Source organism: Heterocephalus glaber, unplaced genomic scaffold, assembly GCF_053883595.1.
Source record: "Heterocephalus glaber isolate CG9 unplaced genomic scaffold, H.glaber_assembly_v1.0 deba00001461, whole genome shotgun sequence".
NCBI lineage: Eukaryota > Metazoa > Chordata > Mammalia > Rodentia > Bathyergidae > Heterocephalus > Heterocephalus glaber.
In genome coordinates this window covers 24,614,117-24,635,480 of record NW_028258308.1, presented here as the reverse complement: position 1 = coordinate 24,635,480, position 21,364 = coordinate 24,614,117, and the positions used below count along the sequence as shown (strand labels likewise).

Here is a 21,364-nt window from a genome sequence, read left to right as displayed (position 1 = left end):
TATTTAATTTTACATTTCAAGCAATGATGCTGCGATTATCCTTGTATATGTCTCCTTGGACATGTCTAGGGAAGTTCATACAGTACAGACTTTTTAAACTCGTGTTTGTGTGCATGTGTGTGTGTTATTATCAAGTAGGAGCACAAGAAAATTTTCATTTTTCTCATGTATTTTTAACTAGTTGGGCCAAATTGGCAGTGTACGAAGTAAAATGAACAATTAGTTCTTTTGAGCACTGGAGATTTTATGTAACAATTATCCCTATGTTAAAACTTACTCAGATGAGAAAATGTGTTTGATTGATTTGTTTCTCTTTTTGCTCTGAATGGTATTCAAATGAAAAATTTGTCCATTGAGCCATATGTGTTTTGCGCACCATTTATCTATTATATAATTAATATTTGGATAGAATGCCACAGTTTATGACCACTTTTGATATTCCGTTCCTTTTGAATTTCACAAATACCTAAGGAACTAGGCAAAATCATTATTATTCTCTTTTTCTAGATGCATAGTGATCTGTGAGATTAATAAACTTGTCCAGATTTGAAACTCTATTACCTCTCTGAATATATACCATTAATATTTTATAAAAATACTTTTGGGTATAGTGGAGTAGATCAACATATTATCACTTCTTTGGAAATACTGATTAAAATTTAAATTTATTCCACAGTTCCATCTCTCTTATGCAGAGAAAGAATTGTTGGAGAGAGAGCCAAGAGGGGAAGCCCATCAGGAAGTTCTTAGGCGAGCAGCCAAAGATCTTCCTATCTATACCAGGACCATGTCTGGAGGTGAGCATCAGCACGGAGCACTTTGGAACAGTATCCAAAGAATGTGTTGTGGTGCATGTTAGCATTTATATACCTGAAACTGTCAAACATTCATTTTAAAATACTGTGTTATTTCTCAGATTGCTGTTTAATCCTTCCTGTACAATCCGATAAAACAGAATGGAACCTAAATAACACTGTGGCACAGAGATCTCGACTAAATCGGAGCTGACTTTAATCCTATTCCTCCTACTTAGTTGTGACTCAGTGAAGATGTGAGAGCTGCTGAAATCTTGATTTATATTAGGACTCATTTTAGAAACTTTAATTACAGACTTTCATCTTTGTACTTAAGGTCATGATATCTATCTATAATGAATATAGTTATTAATTTTAAGTGTTTTTTCATAAATTTATAACAGTAACTATATAATTTATGTATACTCATCTTTGAAATTTAAACTATTTTTTACAAAAACAACTAAATTAATGTATCTCTTACTTTGGTCATATTTTCAAGGAATTTTTTTTCCTGGTACAGGGGATCAAACTCAGGACCTTGCACTTGCCAGGCAGGCACAGTGCTACTGAGCTACATTCCCAGTGAGAAATTTTAACATCTAATTAAACAATTGTCTTTAAAACCAATGTACATGAACTATTGATGCTTGCCCACTAAGACTTAACAGAAATGTTGCGCTGTGTGTTGTGTTTAGACCTGTGCTGCTTATTATGGTATCCACTAGCCCACTGAGCTACTGAGCACTTCAAATATGTCTAATCCAAGTTGACAAGTGCTTTAAATGTAATATACACAACTGGTTTCAAAGATTTAGTATGAAAAAAATGCAAAATACCTCATTAATATTTTATATTATTTATATTTGTTGCTAACTTATGTTAGAATCATAATTGAATCTAAGTCTGACACACAATTTTATACTGTTAATTTTCATTGTTCCTCAGTGATCAGATACATCTTGTAAATGCTACTGTGTTGAAATAGCATTTCCAAATTAGTCATCCATAATTATCTTTGATATCTGTATTATAGAAAAAAAAAAGGATGAGGGCTTCCACTGCAAGAACTAAAATTCTTTATTGAAAGTACTTCCTCCAGTACTCACTTGTAATCTTGTATCTTGTAACAGAGACACAAGGTCTTTCCCAATTTAAGCAACTAATAGAGTTTATTCATAAATTTCCAAATTTTGTTTCAACAGTTGTATTCTTACCCAGTTATCCTAGCTGGTTGTATCCTCATCCAATTATGCAGAGGAAATAAACTGATTTATTGAGGGAGACTTTAAGAGAAATAGACATACCTGTAATAGAAATAGCCACATCTGCACATGCCTGAACTGTAACTACTGATAATTGGAAATGCCTTTGAAAAAGTTCTTTATGAGATCCTCTATCCTTGGGAAATCTCTCTAGAGAACTCTGGCTATAGAGAAGTCTTCTTGATTTTTTTCTTTTTTTTTTTTTTTGTATTTGAAGAAAGTTGAGTTTTTTCTTAAACCAAATTTAAATTTAGTATGCTTTTTAGAATTTAAATTTGGGAGAAATGATAAAAACCATTTAATTTTATATTCAATTCCATGTGATATCTAAGTGAAACTTTTTATTCCTAGCAATTCGATATTGTGACAGATGCCAACTCATAAAACCAGATCGCTGCCATCACTGTTCCGTCTGTGATAAGTAAGGGAAATTTTTCTTCTAACGTTTCTACATGCTGGTGGTCTTTTATCTGTATTTCTTTTCTATTTTCCAGATTTTCACCTTTATTGTTTATTCATGCTTCTCAGATTGTTATTAGAAAATATATTTGGTATCAGCAATTATTTTAATACTGTGCAGTTTAGGACCACAATCAATTGTCCCTTTTCCCCCAGATTCATGATGACATGAAGTACATGATTCTTAGTAGTGATGACTTGGCTAGTTCAGTTTAGCAAATTCTTCTTTTGTGAATGTTTTCCATTTTTATAAAGATAATTCATCTGACTTTATGCCAGAGTTGTTCTATATTTAATATACTACACAAACAGTATAGTTTAATGGCTTAAGAAGTGACATTTAAAGTGACTGTTGCACCTAGACATCTGCAAATCTGTTGACATTTTGAACTTTCTTCAGCATAAAACACTTGTATGTTGGTATTTTACATTATTTTTAGAAAATTTATCTATTTGCATTTTAAAGCATGTAAAGTTCTATTAAGTGAGGCATGGTGATACAGTCAGTACATGCCTGCAATCCCAGTTATTCAGGAGACTGAGTCAGGAGGATTGCAAGTTAAAGGCCAGCTTGGACAACATAGTGAGACTGTGTCTCAAAACAAATGAAAATAATAAAGTTTATTATTATACTGTAATTAGAAATGGCTGTAGTGTTTATTTTAGATAATAACTTTTACTATTGTGCAATTGTGAGGTATGAAATTTTGCAGTATTTTATTTACCACACTATTTGAAATAACAGTATTTTATATTTTCATCATATAATTTAATAAAATTAAATTTGGGGGGTTATTGATTTTTGTGTTTTCTTTTGTTTTTAGATGTATTTTGAAAATGGATCATCACTGCCCATGGTGAGTATGGCTGTAGGTTTCTGTCCCTTTATAAATTGTTGTAAATTAAATCACTTCTGTATTTATAAATGACTTTAGTTGACATAGGAAGTGCTTTCAGCTTTAATTTTTACTGAATTAGCTCAAGAGAGCCAGCCAGTAAGTTAACAATATAAAAGTTAATTTTACATGTTTGCTCAAAACAAAGGGTTTTATTTTTATCCATATAAAGAAATACAGATACTAAAATATTTTCCAGAAATGTAGACAATAATTTATACATTAATTATACATAATAATACTTCAGTAGACATTGCTAATAAAAAATTAAGTTAACTAAACATTTGACAATTTATTTTAAAGAAATTTTTCTTTTCCTGGTCACTAATTGCAATCTTATCTTCTATATCTGAAATTCTGTCCTCACATTGGCTCATTCTGCTGAATAAGCTTTCAATGGAGTTTTTAATCTCCTGGAAATCTGTTTGCATCTCTTTTATGGATTCCATTTATTTCCTATGTTGAGATTCCATCATGTTCCTCAGCTCCTCTCTATATTTATTAATCACGTCTTGCACTATGGGCACAATTTCTGCTGTTATGTGAGAAATTATTTCAGATTTCATTTTTTCCAGATCCTCTTTTGTTGCCAGTTCAGGGAGTCCAGGTGGTTGAGTATCAGATTGTTTCATCTCGTTTCCCTTTGGTGTTGCTGTAGGTGATCTGGAAGTCTGGTTTTGAGGCTTGTTTACCTGTCTTCTCATCTCCACGGGTGGTGGGGGGTGAGGCATGCTGCTGGTGCCCATGCCACTCACCTCCTCTGCACTGGGAGTGGTGCTATGGTGGCCCAGGAGCCTCCTCCTGGGCATTGATAATTTATTTTGAATAAAATGACAACACTTTTAGGAATAGAATAGCAAATACACAACTACCCAGATACATTTAAACAAGACTCTCCACTTAGAATTTATTAATGTTTTCAAGTACTTCTAAATCAGATTAGGCAACTTAATAGAAGATTATTTGAGTGATCTAATTAATGCAGGTGGGTCTTCCTGATTTTCCTTATAATTTTTCATCTCAGTGTACACAATTGTCACAGCCATGCTAAGGTTGCTGGCCAGGCTGCTTTGGACATTAATCATATTTATTCCAGAAATCTTATCTTCTTTCAATGATAGCACAGAGGAAATATATTCATACCCACAAATCTACAGTAGACATAGCTGAAAATTTGTATAGGGAATGAGTCTTTTAGCAGGAACAGTAGGAGAATGTAGAGTCTGTAGTATTCTAGACTTCTCACCAGTATACCCGCTTCTTTTCCTTCACCTAGATTTCTTCCTTTGAAGTGTTAAGACTAGTCAACTCCTATAAGAATAATGTTCTCCTTAAAGAAAAATCTCTGTAAATAAACTTCCTTTGTGCTAATTTACATTTGCATTCATTCTTTTGCTCTTTGTTTTTTTCTTTCTCTCAGCAACTGTTCCTGTCAGTATCTTTGACTGTAAGTTTTCTTAATCCTCCTTCTATTCCCCTGCCCACATCTCATGACCCACCTGTGAGTTCACACACTGTAGTGAACAACTCTATGATTTATAACAGCCCCTCTTTCTAGATACCTGTGTTTCTTTGCTTCTCCATCTGATGGGTCTCTTCTACCTGGATAGGTTTGTTCAGCTCAGAAGCTGGGCAGTCCAGAAATGCCAAAGCATTAACACTTCTAGGGCCCCTCAACCAGTGAGGGCCTAGCCAGTAACACATACTTTATTGGCATCTCTCCCTTTTGTTTCTTCATTTTAAAAATATTTATTTTTTAATTTTTGGTGAATTGAGCCCAGGGTAGCATGCGTGTTAGACAAACACACACCCACTGAGCTATGTTCCTGGCCCCTCCTTTTGTATCAAACTGTATCAGACTTCTGGTCTAGAGGTCTGCTTTGAGGGAAACTCATATTAACCATTGTCTGTTCTGGGTTGCTGTGGACTCAAGATATATTTAGCAGTGGTAAAATAATAAGTGGCATATAGTTGACTCCAGTTTTTTCAATTTAATAAAAGATAAGGAAGGGGGAAGTGGGAATAATCCGTATTTATCCCAAACCAATATATACCTATAAAACTTGTCATGTACTTGTTATACTCACCATTACAAAAATAGGAGGTAATGATTCACCATTATAGCAATCTCTCTAAACCTGCAGTTAATCTGGCTGAATCAGAAATTTACAGGATAATTTGACAGTCTTTCAGATTTTGACAGATCCTATTAAATAAATGAAAGGAAACAGGTGTAAGACTCCAGAGCCTTTTAAATACCTGTAGTCATACCTACATACTGTATCGCACTCACCTTTTAGTGGCAGTGTGGGAGAAGTTTAATGAACTGACTGCTTACTGCACAGTCATTTCTCATGCTACAACCCCCAACCCCACCACCATCTCAGCTCCAGCCACTTCCTACAGAAAACTGTAGCCATGTCATTTTGTGAAGGGTTTGATGCCAAGAGCCTAATATTCAACTGGTACCAGCCAGCTGAATGAAACAGCCCTTTTAAAAAAATTCAAATTGAAATTTTAAGTTAAAATATGTATAAGGCTGGAGGTATAGTTCCGAGGCTGTGTGTATATGCTTAGCATGCATGAGGCCCTGGCTCCTACCCCAAGAGGATACTTTTAAATTTATACCTATACATACTTGTGGTTCTAAACTCCAAAATCAACATATTTTTCTAGCCCACCCTCCCTTTCTTTCTTCCCCACTTACAGAGAACCAATACTATCGTCATAAGCACTGTTCGGGTCTAAATGTGTGTATGTGTGCAGGTGTGTGTCTGTGTATCTCTGCCAGTCTGTGTCTGTCTGTCTGTCCCTATTTTAAACACAAGTGACTATGCTATAGACTGAATATGGTGTCTGGGTTACCTCTTTCACTTAGTATATCCTGAATTGTTTCCATGTTAATAAATAAAAAGTATTTTTACAGCTATTATATAGATGTATTTATTAAAGGGCATTAGGACATTCCCAAACCTTGAGGCAGTCATTTTATATGGGTCTTATATATGGTTTTGAACATAAATCCCTGTCAACTTTGAGCATTTGAAATATTGGGTTAAAAAGTGTCTCTGTATTTTCAGTGAGCTTAGCTCAGTTAAAATTATATATCAGGATTCAGGAAATTAATCTTATACTTGTTACTTTAAAGTGTTTCTGTAGTATTTACTTCATTGGGCTTTTTTTTTCTTTTTTTCTCTATTTCTTTTTTCTTTTTTTCATTGGGCTTTCTATTGGAGAAGTGTTTTTTCTTTTACTATAAACTTTTAATTTAATTTTTAATTAATTATATCAGTAGTACTTTCACACACTTACCAAAGACTAAGTAACACATCTAAAAGTAAATAATCTTAGCTTCAATTTATTGAGTGCCTACTGCATTGTAGAGAGCAAACATCTAGATCCTTGTGAAAATAAAAAAAAAACAGAAGAAATAGAAATGATTTGTCCTAGTTTAGAGAAGAGGGAAATGAGCCTCAGAAAAGTTGAAGAATGGGTTCAAAATCACATGGCCAGTTTTTTTGGCTTTGAAAGGGTACACTTTCCCTAATATATTATGTTTTCTAGTTTAGACTCAGAAAACGATTTGCCTGGAACAGAGCCAACAGCTTTGCTCTACACTAAAAACAACATGAGAGGGATTTTCTATCTCAAATGTTGCTTGTTTCTTTATATGAAGTCATTCTTTTTCCAGATAGAGGAAGCTCAGACTCAGGATGAGTTTTTTTCTTTGTCAAATTGACAAAGCAGTAGGCATTTAAAAATGTAACCCAAAGCTGCCTATTATGAAGAGCATAAACTATTACTGAAAATAAATAATACTGCTCTATTTCCTCTAATAAAAAACCTATCAAAACATTTTTCTATGTACATATCAAACTAAAATATTTGATCTTTATTTATTGACATTCTCCTATGTTTCCTAGTCCGACAAGGCAAATTACCTCATCATCATTTAAAACAAAATCTGCTTCTTACATTTGTGTAGGAATAGAAGCACTCTGCACTATCCATTTCAATTTTCCCTAGTCCACAACAGTCTCTGTTTACACCTAACTGTCCAGAGTCTTCTAGCACTTTCATCTACCCATTCTTTCTTCTTGAAACTACACAGATAAAGACAATATCCTGTGTTCTTTTGAGACAAATTACAATTTAGACTCGGCTCATACTATTTCCCCAATATTTCTTGCCATTTTTTTATTCCAGTGCTATAAAAAGCAATCTCAACAATTGGCTTGCATTCCTCCTGGAACTTCCAGAGCTGCTAATACAGCTGTTTTCATACAATGTACACCCACAAATTTTGGCATCTTTATGAATTCTTTTCCCATAAACAAGACCTTTAAGTCCAAAAATTACTAAATCTAATGTTGTTCCCTTTATAATTTGGGGGGCATAAAATGTAACCATTTTTTCATACAAACATGGTTTTGTCTTAAAAACCTAGAAAGAAAAATGTTTCTTTTTGTTACTAAAGTCAATAGAGATTATTTTACAAACACTAGAGTGGAGACAAGACATTTAAGACAAGGAAACAGTATGAGTACATTTTATGCAGTAGCTTCATTATACCGGATAACAATGTGTTCATTCAGTAGTGACCATATCAGCCAACTCTACAGTGCCACTGCATCACAAGTATGCAAGGTCATCAAGTAATGCCCTTGCCTTTGTGAAAAGGAAAAAATTTTGAGAGTGACCATAAAATGAGTTTTTAATGTTTGTATTTATTGATATGATAGTTGAAATTCTACCATCCCTTGCCTTAGCATATAATAACTTTAAAGTTAGAATTTATAAATTTCCATATTTGGTATCACAGAATAGAGAGCTGGATTTCAGAAACCATCTCAAAGTCCTTATTTTACAGGTAAGGAAAATGAAATCCTAAGAGACTATTTCACTTCCTTGGGACCACATAATTATCTAATGTCTGGGGCCACATAATTAGTGTCAAATGTTCATTATAACTGTCTGTCTGGCTTCTAGTACTGTTTCTTTTCTGAAACCTCCCATTTAATATGCTTTGACAATCTTCAGTAATACAAGGAGATATATGTGAAGGTGGTTCATCTAATTTGGATAAACTTAATACACTTTAACTTACTTAATTGTAGTTGGAAATTGAACCCAAAGATAACATAGAGGAAGGATTTAGTGAATTTCTCTAACCTGCCTGATTCTATTAGATATCGCACAAGCTCTGTGCTATTAGGTATCTGCTTACTTTTATAATTGGACATGAAATGTAGTTACATTAATTATGGTTGATTAAATACAATATTACAATATTAAATATCATATATTTACAATATTAAATATCATATATTGAACAACAAACATAGAGATTACTTCTCAGTGAAATTGATTTTTTATTGTTTGCATGTATAGCTTTTATGCCTTATACTTTTAAAAATGCCAATAAATTTAAAACTAAATGCCATGTTAATTTTGAGTATATTTATACCTATGTTAAGGTTGTATAATTCATTAAGACTGTTTTTGTTTCATTGGCAGGGTGAACAATTGTGTTGGATTTTCAAATTATAAATTCTTCCTTCTTTTCTTGGCTTACTCTCTGCTGTACTGCCTTTTTATTGCTGCTACAGATTTACAGTATTTTATCAAATTTTGGACAGTAAGTCATTATTTTAGTACCTTATGTTAAGTATACGAGAATATATAATATAAATTTTCATCAGTGAATTATTTCAGACACTGACTTTATAGAACCAAGCTAATTTATGTAGTCAGTCCTCATTATTTGCACATTTTGTATTTGTTAATTCATCGTCTTCAAAACTTATCTGTAGCCTCCAAATCAGTCTTCACAGAGCTTATGACAGCCTTCAGATGTGTTCAGATTGGCAAAATAATTGAGTGCTTTAGGTGCACATTCCTGGTGGAGGTAAAACAAGGCAGTGCTCCGCCTTCTTGTTTTAGCTCCCGTACTATAAACAAGTATGCTCTTCATAGTCTGTTTGGTGCCTTGTTTTGATTTTTGTGCTTTTTGTTGATTTTGTTGTTGAAAATGGTCTTTAGACATAATGCTGAGGTGGTCCCTAGTGTTTCTAAACAATACTGGTGTGTCTGATGGAGGAAATACATGTGATAAATAAGCTTCATTCAGGCATGAGTTATAGGGCCTGGCCATGAGTTTCATATTAATGTATCAACACCATACATTAAATAAGGCATCCTTGAGCAAAAAGTCATATAAAACAGGGTTGTGAATTGATCAGTTGATCAGATGTGACAAGACACTTGCAGGAACCTAATCCTATATTTTCCTTAGGAACGGTGGTTCACAAAAGTATTCACAAATTCAGTGTTCATGGCAAACTTATAGAACATAACCTCTGAGAATAATGAGAATTGACTATATAAACGGATTTTTTCAGTATTTAAAAGAAGTGTTTTCTCTTTATGTATAAGATTACTTTAAAAGCTGTTATATCTGCAACACCTTGAATTTTTCTTAGATGTTGCTTGATTAGGCTTTAGTTAACTCATATATTTTCAGCACTGTATTTTTAGGTAAAGGCAAAGCAATATTAAAGTAGGGAATCATAAATAACCTATGATAGTCATTGCAAACACCAAATGATGGTTAAAAAGCCATTTATCCTTTGCCAAGATTACTTTCTCATTTTCATTAAATTATCTTTTATTATGGTAAGACTGAATTGCTAGATTATTTATGTAAGATTTGAGTCAAATTTGATACCACAGAGTTGTCAGATCTTTACTTTGTGCCAGTTGCATTGCTAAGATCTAGAATACACAGGTGAATGGCTATATGCCTAGGGTTCAGAGATACTTCCAGTTTCCAGCTTGAAGTGTGTGATCCCTAATGAATGCATGGAGACTATTACTTCACTGCTCCTCATTCTTGTGGATGGTTTTCATTCCAAACCACATATATATATTTGAAAAGGAATGAGCAGAGTTTCCATTGGGCACACTTGCTGCCAAAAGCTACCAGTAAGATCTTGTGTCCTGTGTCAGTCGGAAAGGTACTACAGGGAATTGAAACACCATGACTTTCTATCAGGTGTGGCCTCTCCCTGTCAGGTCAGGTGCTTCACTCAGTGTCCATTCCAGTCCCACGCCCTGCAGTCCAGGTCTCCCTAGATAAAATGTAAGGGTCATACTTGCTTTGAAGAGGTCTGTTTCAACTCACGGGTATTATAAAGTCTACTTTAAACAGGTGTTATTCGCTACAGTAATGTTGGTCTTTTTCTAGATGCTATCATTTAAAAGAGTTCAAAACATTATTGTGGATGTGTTGCTGTATGTATTCTCTTAGCTGATGCTGTTGTTTGTAGTAATATAAAACATTAGTGAGATTAGCAACCAAATTAGGCCAATTAACTTTCATTTTCTGGCATTATAATAAAACTATTTAAAAATATGTGAATCTTAAATATGTTAACAAAACATGTCCAAATAGTAAATTTTTTTTTCCAAATAGTAAATTTAAAACTACATGTTATAGTTCCTTTTATCTTGCCTCCTACTGTTACATTTTATACTAAGCAAACATAGTTCTTCTATAATTTAGTTATATAAAATATAATAAATAGCCCAAATTTTAACCTTTTCCAGTTATATATTCATATCCTAGTAAACACTTAATATGATGACATGTATGTGCTTGAGATCTATATATATCTGTATAGATATATATATTCCTAATATTTTAACATGAAACTGTGTCTTTTTTCCATATCTAAATTTAATAAAAAATTTTAGGCAAAATAATGTACAAATTTACTTATAAAAGTAGGGGAATACTTATCCCTTTGACAAAGCATTTCATTTTTTTCCTTTATAGAATGGCCTACCTGATACTCAAGCCAAGTTCCATATTATGTTTTTATTCTTTGCTGCAGCTATGTTTTCTGTCAGCTTGTCTTCTCTGTTTGGCTATCATTGTTGGCTAGTCAGCAAAAATAAATCTACATTAGGTGAGTATCCAACTATTGTAGTTGACAGAACCTTAAATACACAGATATTCAGTGACAGTTGCTGTATGATTAAATGTTAGCCTGTCCTGAAGTGGTAAAGATCATTGTTATTTCCTCATTTTATTGTGGAATGTCACTTAGACACATGTAAATTCCTACATTCCATGTATTTACTGGTCATCATCGTGTGCAAAGCATTATGTATGTACAGTGGTAAGCAAGGGGAAAACAGTGTATTGAGGGGCACACAAATTTAAAACAAAATGTAAAAGTAGTTATGAAATGCAGAGTATTTTGAATGAAACAGAGCATGCTGAAGTATGAATAAAGGAGAGGGCATGATAAAAAGTACCTGTTTAGAATGAGTTGCCAGAGAAGACCTCACCTCAACAAAAAGAACTTAGCATAAGAAGTCAGCCATGGAAAGAGCCAGAACCTTTTAGATAGAAAAAGCAACACCCTCAAAAGCCCTACAATTATGGGATGCAGAAAAGTAGATTTAGAAGGAATTGTGTTGCTGTAAATGCCCCTATTTTAAAAAAAGAAGAAATATCTCAATCAATAATTTACAACTTACAGAACCAGAAAAAGAAGAGCAAAGTAAAACCAAAGCCAGCCATAAGAAGGAAATAATAAAGATAAGAGACAATCTCTCTTTTAAGATACCAGAAAATTTGACAAAGATTAGCTAGAAAAAAATATGTAAAAATTCTTCACAAGAGTCAGAAATAAAAATGAGGACATTACTACTGACTTTACAGAAATAAAAAGGATTTTAAGAGAATACTATGATCTGTTGTACAGTGGTACCTTGGTTCATGAACTTAATTTGTTCTGTGATTTTGGAAAAGATGGCCGCGATCATGTTTGTCAACTGATGTAGAGTTTGCAAACAAAAAATTTTGCCAAACGCTTTTGTTTGTTTGTGAACCAAACTGTTCACAAACAAAAGTGTTCATGAACCAAGCTACCACTATATCCAAAAATTAGGATGGACAAGTTGCTGGAAACCACCAAACTGATTCAAGAAAAAATAGGAAATCACAACAGATCTATAACAAGTAACGAGATTGAATTAGTAATAAAAACCTCACAACAAAGAAGAGCCCAGCACAAGATAGTTTCACTGTTGAATTATACCAAGTATTTAAATTGTTAACCCCTAATTCTTCTCAAACTCTGCCATAAATTAGAAAAGAATGCAATACTTCCTAATTCATTTTGAGGCCGATATTGTCTTGACACAAAACCCAAAGACCCGACAAGAAAACAACAGACCAATATCCATTATGAGTATGGATGCAGCAGTCCTTAACAAAAGCACTAGCATACCAAATCCATCAGCATATTGAGTGAATTATAACCTATGATCAAATGGGATTTATCCTAGGAATACAAGGTGGTTTGATGCCTCAATATCAATCAGTGGTAGCATAATGCATTAGTAGAATGAAGGAGAAAACAGAAGATCATCTCAATTAAGAAACAAGTATTTAACAAAAGCAAACACCCTTTCAAAATTAAGAAAACACACAGCCATAGAGAACTAAGAATAGAAGGGAACCTCTGCAACCTAATAAATGGCATGATGGACAAGCTGCAGCTGATATCATAATATCAAAAAACTGAAAGCTTCCCCTAACATCAGGAATACAACAAGGATGGCCTCCTTTACTGCTATTCAGGATTGTACTGCAAATTCTAGCAAGATTAATTGGTCAACCAAAAGAAATAAAGGCACCCAAAACAAAAAAAGTAAAACTAGCTCTATCCACAGATGACATGACCTGTTTACAACGGCTGATTGAAACATATGATGTGTACTGACATTTTTAAAAACTTATATTAAAAGATACATTGCCATTAATCCCCTTCAAAATACTATCTCTTATTTTAAACACAGTTATCCCATAATTCTTACTATTGCCAAAACAGTTCTGGAAGTCCACTTTTGAGAGTGTCTTTATAAAGTGTGATAAAAAAAAATACAGTGAATGTGGTACTATGTGCCATCCAGTGGAAAGACAGGCTCGTAAAAATACAATGTGTTCTTATCCACTTTATTCACTGGATATAGCACCATGCAACCTGTGGAACTTCTCCAAAATCAAAATCAACAAATGATAAATGTTTTGAATTGATTCATGGCATTTAGGCAGCCATGACAGCATAACTAAAGATATTCACAAAAGAGAAATTCCAGAACTGCTTCAGAAAGTGGCAGGCATGATGGAATTCATGTATTTGAAGTAAGAGGGAGTATTTTGCAGGAGATTAATGGCAATATATCTTTTACTGTAATAAAAATCTTAAACATTCATCATTTTTTAGAAAACCAAATATTCCTAAATATTAGGAATCATTAGTAAATACATGCTTTATACATCTGATTGCTTTATCATTTTTTTTAGAGGCATTCAGAAGTCCAGTATTTCGACATGGAACTGATAAGAATGGATTTAGCTTGGGTTTCAGTAAAAACATGCGACAAGTTTTTGGTGATGAGAAGAAGTATTGGTTGCTACCCATTTTTTCAAGGTATTTTGCTGTTAAATTTTTCAGGTTTTAAACTATAGTACATCAAAAAAAGACAATTTCAGGGAAAGTCTCTTGTTCTATAAGTCTACAATTCTGCATAGTAACTTCCACTTTTTAAGTATAACTTTGACTTCCTTCATATCAACATGAAAATCAGTTAACCCATTATTTCTCTTAATAGTATGTTGAAGCCAGTGTCTGATCCACATGTTTTCCCTATAACATGTTGTGTTCTCAGACTTTGACTATGTTGTCTTTTTCATGGTTCAACTGTTTTTATTTTAATTATAGTCTAGGTGATGGCTGCTCCTTTCCAACTTGCCTTGTCAACCAGGATCCTGAACAACCAGCTACTCCTGCAGGACTGAATTCAACAGCTAAAAAGTAATCCCATGAGGTTTTGTTATTGTTGTTTTATTTTCAAATAATGTCCTTTGGCTATATATTCCTTTGAAAAAAATTTTAAGAACATGATATAATTTACTACCATAGTTTCCACTTAGAGTGAGGAAGGAAGAAGAGTCTGATGGGGAGGGGGATAAATAGTGAACTTTATTTACAGTCATAGAATCTATCAATAGTCTAGAATAGTGATGGTGAACCTTTTAGAGACGAGTGCCCAAATTGCAACCTAAAACCCACTTACTTATCGCAAAGTGCCAACATTGCAGTTAAACCTGAATACTGAGGTTTTAGTTTAGAAAAACAAATCATACATTAACATCTTTTCTTTAAAAAGAAAAATGTGCCATAAGTTCACCACCGCTGGTCTAGGAGGTGGGTAAACAGGAGTTAAGTCTCAGTATATTTTAGTTGACTGAAACATATTATTTTTTTTTATGTGGCACTTAAAGCATTGTAATTCAAAATTAGCTCCCCGCTGCTGCAGTGAGCAGCCAGGGTAAAATTCCCCTTTAAATCCTCCATGTGCTTTTCTTTCTGGCAACTTTTGAAAAGATCAGAAAAACTTCTTGGATCAGCCTTTGGAGATCAAATGGACCCCAGACACCTGTTTGACAATTCCATTAGTAATGTGCACTGTATCCTTTGTGCTCTTTAAGAACTTCCAAACATCTCTGAGCTGCTTTTTTATGAAGATGGAGAAGAGAGTCTTGGAAATTCATTGTCTAGAGACTTTTGCTTGAGATTTAAGCCTTTTAAAAATTCTACTCTATCAAGGGTTTAAGATGGCAACAGAAAGAACTGAAATTTAATTCTGACTTTACTACTAACTGGCAAAAGGCAAAATTACTTAAACTTTTAAAATGCTATATATGAATTTTCAATGGTTTGAACACTGATTTTTATATCTTTACAACAAATTTGAATTTGATCCTACTTCTAGTTTTTAAATAAAAGCAAATAACTGAAGCATAACTGTAGAATCATTTGGTATTAAATTCTAGAGATTTTCTTAGTTGCTGCAGTATCTCATACACAGGACCCATCCCGATCCTCCTCTTCTCCACCAAACACTTCTTATGGATCATAGTACTTTTTTCTCTGGGTCCTGGAGTGAGCAGAATCCTCTCCTGGCATCCATTCCAAACTCATTTTAAGTTGTCCAAAGAGATACAGCCTATTTGGCATTCCATTGTTAGAGTCAGCTGGATACAGCCAAGACTGTACCAGTTAGTGAAGAGGCCGTTCTGATGTATTTCACAGGGAGGTTCAAAGACATCGCGGTCTTTTACTGGGTCATGCTCTACGAGTTTTGGCTTGAAATTTCCACAGAGATAATTGTGAACATATTTCATTATATTTTAATGCAGAAAAAAGCTAGTTTTAATAAATTATTTAAGATATGTATTCAAGCTTTTATAAAATTTAGTAGTAGTTTACAATATTTCTTACCCTTGTTAAATTTCTTTTAGTTTAAGATCTTGAGGATTTCAGAGATTGTATCTCTCCTTTTATCATGGAATGTCGTGAGGTTTGGGAAAAATTTTAGGTCCTCTATTTTTACCTAGCTAAGTGATCTTAAAGTCAGCTAGCCTTTCTAGTCCTCTTTTCTCTTTCCTTTAAATGTTGACATTAGGTTTTGTGGGGGGGGGGTTGTTTGTTTTGTTTTTGTTTTTGTTTTTTTGGTACCGGGGATCGAACTCCGGTCCTTCCGCTTGCGAGGCAGATGGTGGAACCATTGAGCTAAATCCCCAGCCTGACATTAAGTTTTGACAGCTGAAGTCTCTTTCTTCTACAAAGTTCTATAATTTCTCTTGTTCAGTGTATAAAAAATTTCTGTCTAGTCCTGCTGTCAGCACTTTAGAGTTGTGTTTTTCTGCCAGTCTATTTGCATACCCACCTAAACACATAAAAGCCATACTCATAAATCTTTTGCAAAAGACAAGGGGATCTAGAGATGGAAGGAGAGAAGAAGGAGTGGAGAAGGAGGAGAAATAAAAAGAAGACATGTGTGTTACCAACTCCCCACAGTGAATGTAATTATTATGCATTGCAAACATATACTAAAAAAACATTTTTAAAAAGTTATTTCCAACTGAACAGGATCAAAGCAGAACTTTGAATTCGATTCACAGCCATTTATACATACACATAACTCTGAGTCTCCTCTACTTGTCCATGTATCAATATTAGTGACCTCCATTCACCCAGATGGCCAGGGAGAAACAGAAACAGTGGCATCATCCCAGTTTCCTCTATCAGTTATCTTGTATTGTATTTATTCCACCTGCAAATCCTATTAGAACTTCCCTCAAAATATATCTATTATCTGACTACCTTCTTACCACCACTGTGGTGCCTTGCTGCTCTAAGCCACCATCATGTCTCAAATAGGTAATTTCAACAGTTTCCTAATTGCTTTTCCCAGCTCCATTTTTCTCCACTAAGAATTAACTAGAATTATGTCACCCTGCTGCTCAGGCCTCTCCAGTGTTTTCCCACCTTCTGTAGACTTTAGAAGGTTACTGAATGTCCTTACCACAGTTTACAAGACTGTTTGATCAGACCTGAGACTCCTCATTCTTATCACTTTTTTGTCACTTACAATCCTCAGGCACCTAAACTTGCTGTTTCTCAATACAGCAAGCATTTTCTTTATTTAGTGGCTTTATAGTTGCAAGTTTCCCTTTTTAACAGTTCTTTTTCCAGTTGTCTTGTAGTTGTCATTCCTCATTCCTCTTCCTAAGAGTTCTTTCTCCGGATATCTGAATGATCCTTGTCTTCCCTTCATTCACTTTCTGCTTAAGTGTAACTTCACACTGCAGGCAATTTTTGATAACCCTATGTAAAGCGGTAACCTGGCTCCCCTTCTTCTCCTTGTGCTGTCTTTTTTTCTATTGTTACAGATCTTATTGTCACCTGACTTATTATATATTTATTAGTTTTTCTCAATTACAATGAAATTTCCATGAGAACAAAGAGTATTTGTTGGTATATCAGGTTTCAATAAATATTGTTTAATGAATGTATCTTTGTCATTTGTTAGAGTCTGTTAGGTCTCTGTCCTTCTCTTGAAAAATAAGAAGAAGAATTAAAGTAAAATTAAAGAGTGGCTTTTTTTGTCTTGTTGGGTTTCCTGATTTATTTTTTACATGAATGGGCACAAATGTGTAGAAATGTGCTCTTTTTTTCAGTATTTACCTCCAGCATTTTAGTAAGGAAACTGTTAAAGCTGCAAAAATTTAAAGCATACTAAATTTTCAGATATAAGGTAATTATTAAGGACCAAAAGCTTGTCCTTATAACCTTAAAAATATAACAAGTCAACTAAAATACATAAAATTGGTTTTTGAAGAATTTAAAGTGTTTTTTCTTTTAAATATTATTATAATTACCATTTCAGGGTGTTCTAAAATTTCACTACTAGTTTGTATGCCAATTTTTCCTAAGTGAAATATTATTTTATTTTATTTTTCTATTCCAATATATTGCTATGTAGTAGGTCTACCTAAATGTTAACTCAGTGGCACCACACCTGCCTCGCAAGCTCAAGTACAAAAAAAAAAAACCAAAAACCTTGAATTTTAAAGAAATTCATTCAGGACTCACTCCCCAAATTAAACATGTGGTTTGTAAGATCTGATGTCAAATGTTTTCAACATTCCTATAAGATGTCCAAATTTGTTGTTGGTTTTGTACAGGAAGATAGAGAATTATTTGTTCAAGACAATTTAGGCCACTTTAAAAACACTAGATCAGTTTTCTTCAAGCATGTCTTTCTAATGTCACCTTTGTATTTTTTCCATATTCACACTTCATTTACAAAATTAATAATTTTATTTTATATATTTCTTTAAATTGTCATTTAAACTTCTTTAAACAAAATTTTGTATTACTCTCATAAATGGGAAACTAGTATAATTTGCCATAGAATATAACTTAAAATATAAAATTGATAATAAAATAATGTTATTGTTATAACTAGATTTCCTTACCTGCTAAAATCTGAGGCTGAGGTCTATTCTCTATATTTGGAATGAAAATTTTTGAGAGTTGAAGAAGGTCATCTTAAGGAGGCTAAAGATAGAATACTCTTCTCATTGTGAGTCAGTATCACTTAATACTTTATTCTTATAGTCCCAGATTATCTTGAGTACCTTCTATATTCACCCTATAATCTATAATTACAAGTACTTTTAGTTCCATACTTTGACAAATATTCAGCAGTGCTACTAAGATTTAACTTGTGATTATAACTATTATTTATCAGTCCTGAAAATCATCAATTTCCTGCAAAGCCATTGAGAGAGTCCCAGAGCCACCTTCTTACTGATTCTCAGCCTTGGACAGAGAACAGCACAAATCCAGGAAAAGGCAAAGCTGGTAAGGGTATGCTTCTTTGACTATTTTTAGATATATTTCATTTTTAAAAGGTGAAAAATTCTAATATGTTACCTAGGGATTTGTTGGTTTTTTTTTTACTTTGGAGTCATAAACCCATTGTAAATGTAGAATTATTCTCAGAGAACTTCTATCTGTTAGCAGTAGAAAATCATTTTGTAAAAAAATAGTTCTAAATTTTTTTTACCAATTTAAAGAACCAAATTTTTATCACTGTATATTTTTCAAAGATACCAATATATAAAGTATAAAAATGAGGAAATATATCCAACTCAGAGAATGTATTGAGGGCTGGGGATTTAGCTTAGTGGTTATGCCACCTGCCTCACAAGCGCAAGGACCCCAGTTCGATCCCTGGTACCAGAAAAAAAAAAGAAAGAAAATGTATTGGTCACTTTTCTATTGCTGGAACAAAATGCCTAACACCCACATCTTAAAGGAGGAGAGGCCTATTTTGGCTCACAATTTCAAAGGGTTCAGTCCATTGTTAGCTGGCTCCAAGGTAGAAAAAGCATGGTGGAAGAACATAGCAGAGGAAAGCTGTTTATTACATGGTGGCCAGAAAGCAGAGAGAAATCAGGAACAAGAATACCTCTTTCCATATCACACCCTCAGTGACCCACTTCCTACTAGACCCCACCTCCTAAAAGCACTTTCAGCTATGAACTTGTCAGTGGGTAATCCACTGATGAGTAAAGCCATCTCCATGATCAAATCACTTTCCAAAAAACCTACCCCTGAATATGTGAGACTTTGGAGTACATTGTAGATCTAAACCATAATAGAAGGTTGAAAAATATCTGTTGAAAAGAAAGGATCTTAAATTGTATACTGTGGTTTTTTACTCTAAGACTTCTATCTAGCTTCCAAGTGTTTAAAGTGATTGCATAATTACCATAACTTAGCCTGCCTGCAGTCTCTTCATATCTTTATTACATTTCTCTTCTTATTGTTGTTGATTTTCATCTTTTGATTATTTCAGTCAATACAGTGCATTAGCAAAGAACAAACAAGTCTTTGAAGTCAGACCTGTTTACAAATTCTAATTTGGGCATCTATTAGTGTATATTTATTATATTGCCTAACTTTTTTTAGACTTAGCATCTTTTTCTTTAAAATAAAACTTATTTGGGCAGGGTATTTAGCTCAGTGGCACCACGCTTGTCTTGCAAGCGCAAGGTCCTGAGTTTGATCTCTGGTACCACCACCACCAAAAAACAAACTTACTTTACAGGGTTAGTAGGGATTGAGCAAAATAATGTGATTATAATGCAGGTGTGTATAGACATGTGTAGTGTCACTATAAATGAGTACAAAACTGTACATCCAAGTTCAGGCATTATTAGCTAGAAATATCTCCAGATTGACTAATTTTACAAGTTCTTCAAATATTTTCTTCTTTCTTCTAGTCTTTTTTTTTCTTTTAATCAAACTCACCTTCTGCTGGCTTTGGCTTATTGCACTTTAAAGTGATAGAGAAAAGCAAAGAGTTAGTCCTGAGTAACTTTCTAGTCAGTATTGAATACTTGATCTAAATGAGGATAAATTTGAGTCATTTGTAGGAAAATGAATGTACCTCGAGCCTATCATGTTAAGTGAAATATATCACACACAAGCTTAAATATCACATTTTTTCTCTTATGTGAGAAACTCAAAATATAAATAGCAAAATAAAAGACAATACAAAGTAGGGAGACAGATCTATCTCAAATAGGAAGGGGACCAAGAATGGAGGGAGATGGGAGAGAAAGGAGGGGAGGGGATGAAAAAAGAATTAAGATGTGTATGTATGTGAGCCAGGTCCCCACAAAGAATGTAATCATTATGTACTACAAACATGTACTAATAAAAGTAAAAATGGAAAAAATATCTAATGCATGATCAATAATATTTTTCTAAAATACAAGATTTCTTAAAAGGTTCTTATTTTTACAGAATATATATGCCCTTTGAAAATCCTCATAATTTGAGTATTCATAATTTGGTCTCTCTCTTTCCCATCAAACCTGTCATCTCACTCTCCCCTCCATGTTGAGGACTAGGTATTGCCTAGACAAAACTTGATGGTACCTGTGCCCTTAAAATCCATCAGTTTAATTAGAAGCAAAGAAGTGATGTGGAGTTGGGGAACATTGTTGGGGGAGACAGGGATAAAGAGCTCTCATTTTTCCAAAAGGGATTCATACGCTAACAGAAGTGATCTCTTGATTTTTATGTACTGTTACTTACTTGGCATTTTAGAATAATTTTTCCATTTGAAGGGTGAATTGAGAAACTAAACTTTAAAGGATGGTGTAAAAGAAGGGAGGAAAACATGAGAAGGACAAAATGAGAAAGGGTTTAAGGATGGTTTGACTAGATTATAGTAGGAGATAAAAGAATTAGGAAATTAGATGTGACCAAAGCCAAATTCAATGAATCATTTATTATTTTGTTTCCCTACTTCTTTAGTTGTGTAGCTCTATTTTTAGCACACCCCCCCATGATACTGTACTGTGACACTGTAGAACATGTGAGTGTATGTGTTTCTATAAATCATCTTACAAACTTCCAAACTATATATACACGGCACCTTTGAAAGTATTCTGGGGGTTAGTTATAGATGATAAGTGAACTCTGCCTGTTGTTCAAAAACAATA

General features: G+C 33.7%; 1 protein-coding gene across 1 annotated transcript in view; it reads left to right on the top strand.

The window, feature by feature from the left end:
- The window catches only part of Zdhhc2 (zDHHC palmitoyltransferase 2), a 73,268-nt gene that overhangs the window by 47,181 nt on the left and 4,723 nt on the right, over nucleotides 1-21,364 (top strand). Inside the window, exons 4-11 of the mRNA XM_004853088.4 lie at nucleotides 677-797; nucleotides 2,411-2,480; nucleotides 3,343-3,375; nucleotides 8,932-9,052; nucleotides 11,252-11,384; nucleotides 13,796-13,922; nucleotides 14,214-14,306; nucleotides 18,595-18,707. Of these exons, the coding sequence (XP_004853145.1) occupies nucleotides 677-797; nucleotides 2,411-2,480; nucleotides 3,343-3,375; nucleotides 8,932-9,052; nucleotides 11,252-11,384; nucleotides 13,796-13,922; nucleotides 14,214-14,306; nucleotides 18,595-18,707 (811 nt within the window). The remainder of the gene's footprint in view (nucleotides 1-676; nucleotides 798-2,410; nucleotides 2,481-3,342; nucleotides 3,376-8,931; nucleotides 9,053-11,251; nucleotides 11,385-13,795; nucleotides 13,923-14,213; nucleotides 14,307-18,594; nucleotides 18,708-21,364) is intronic.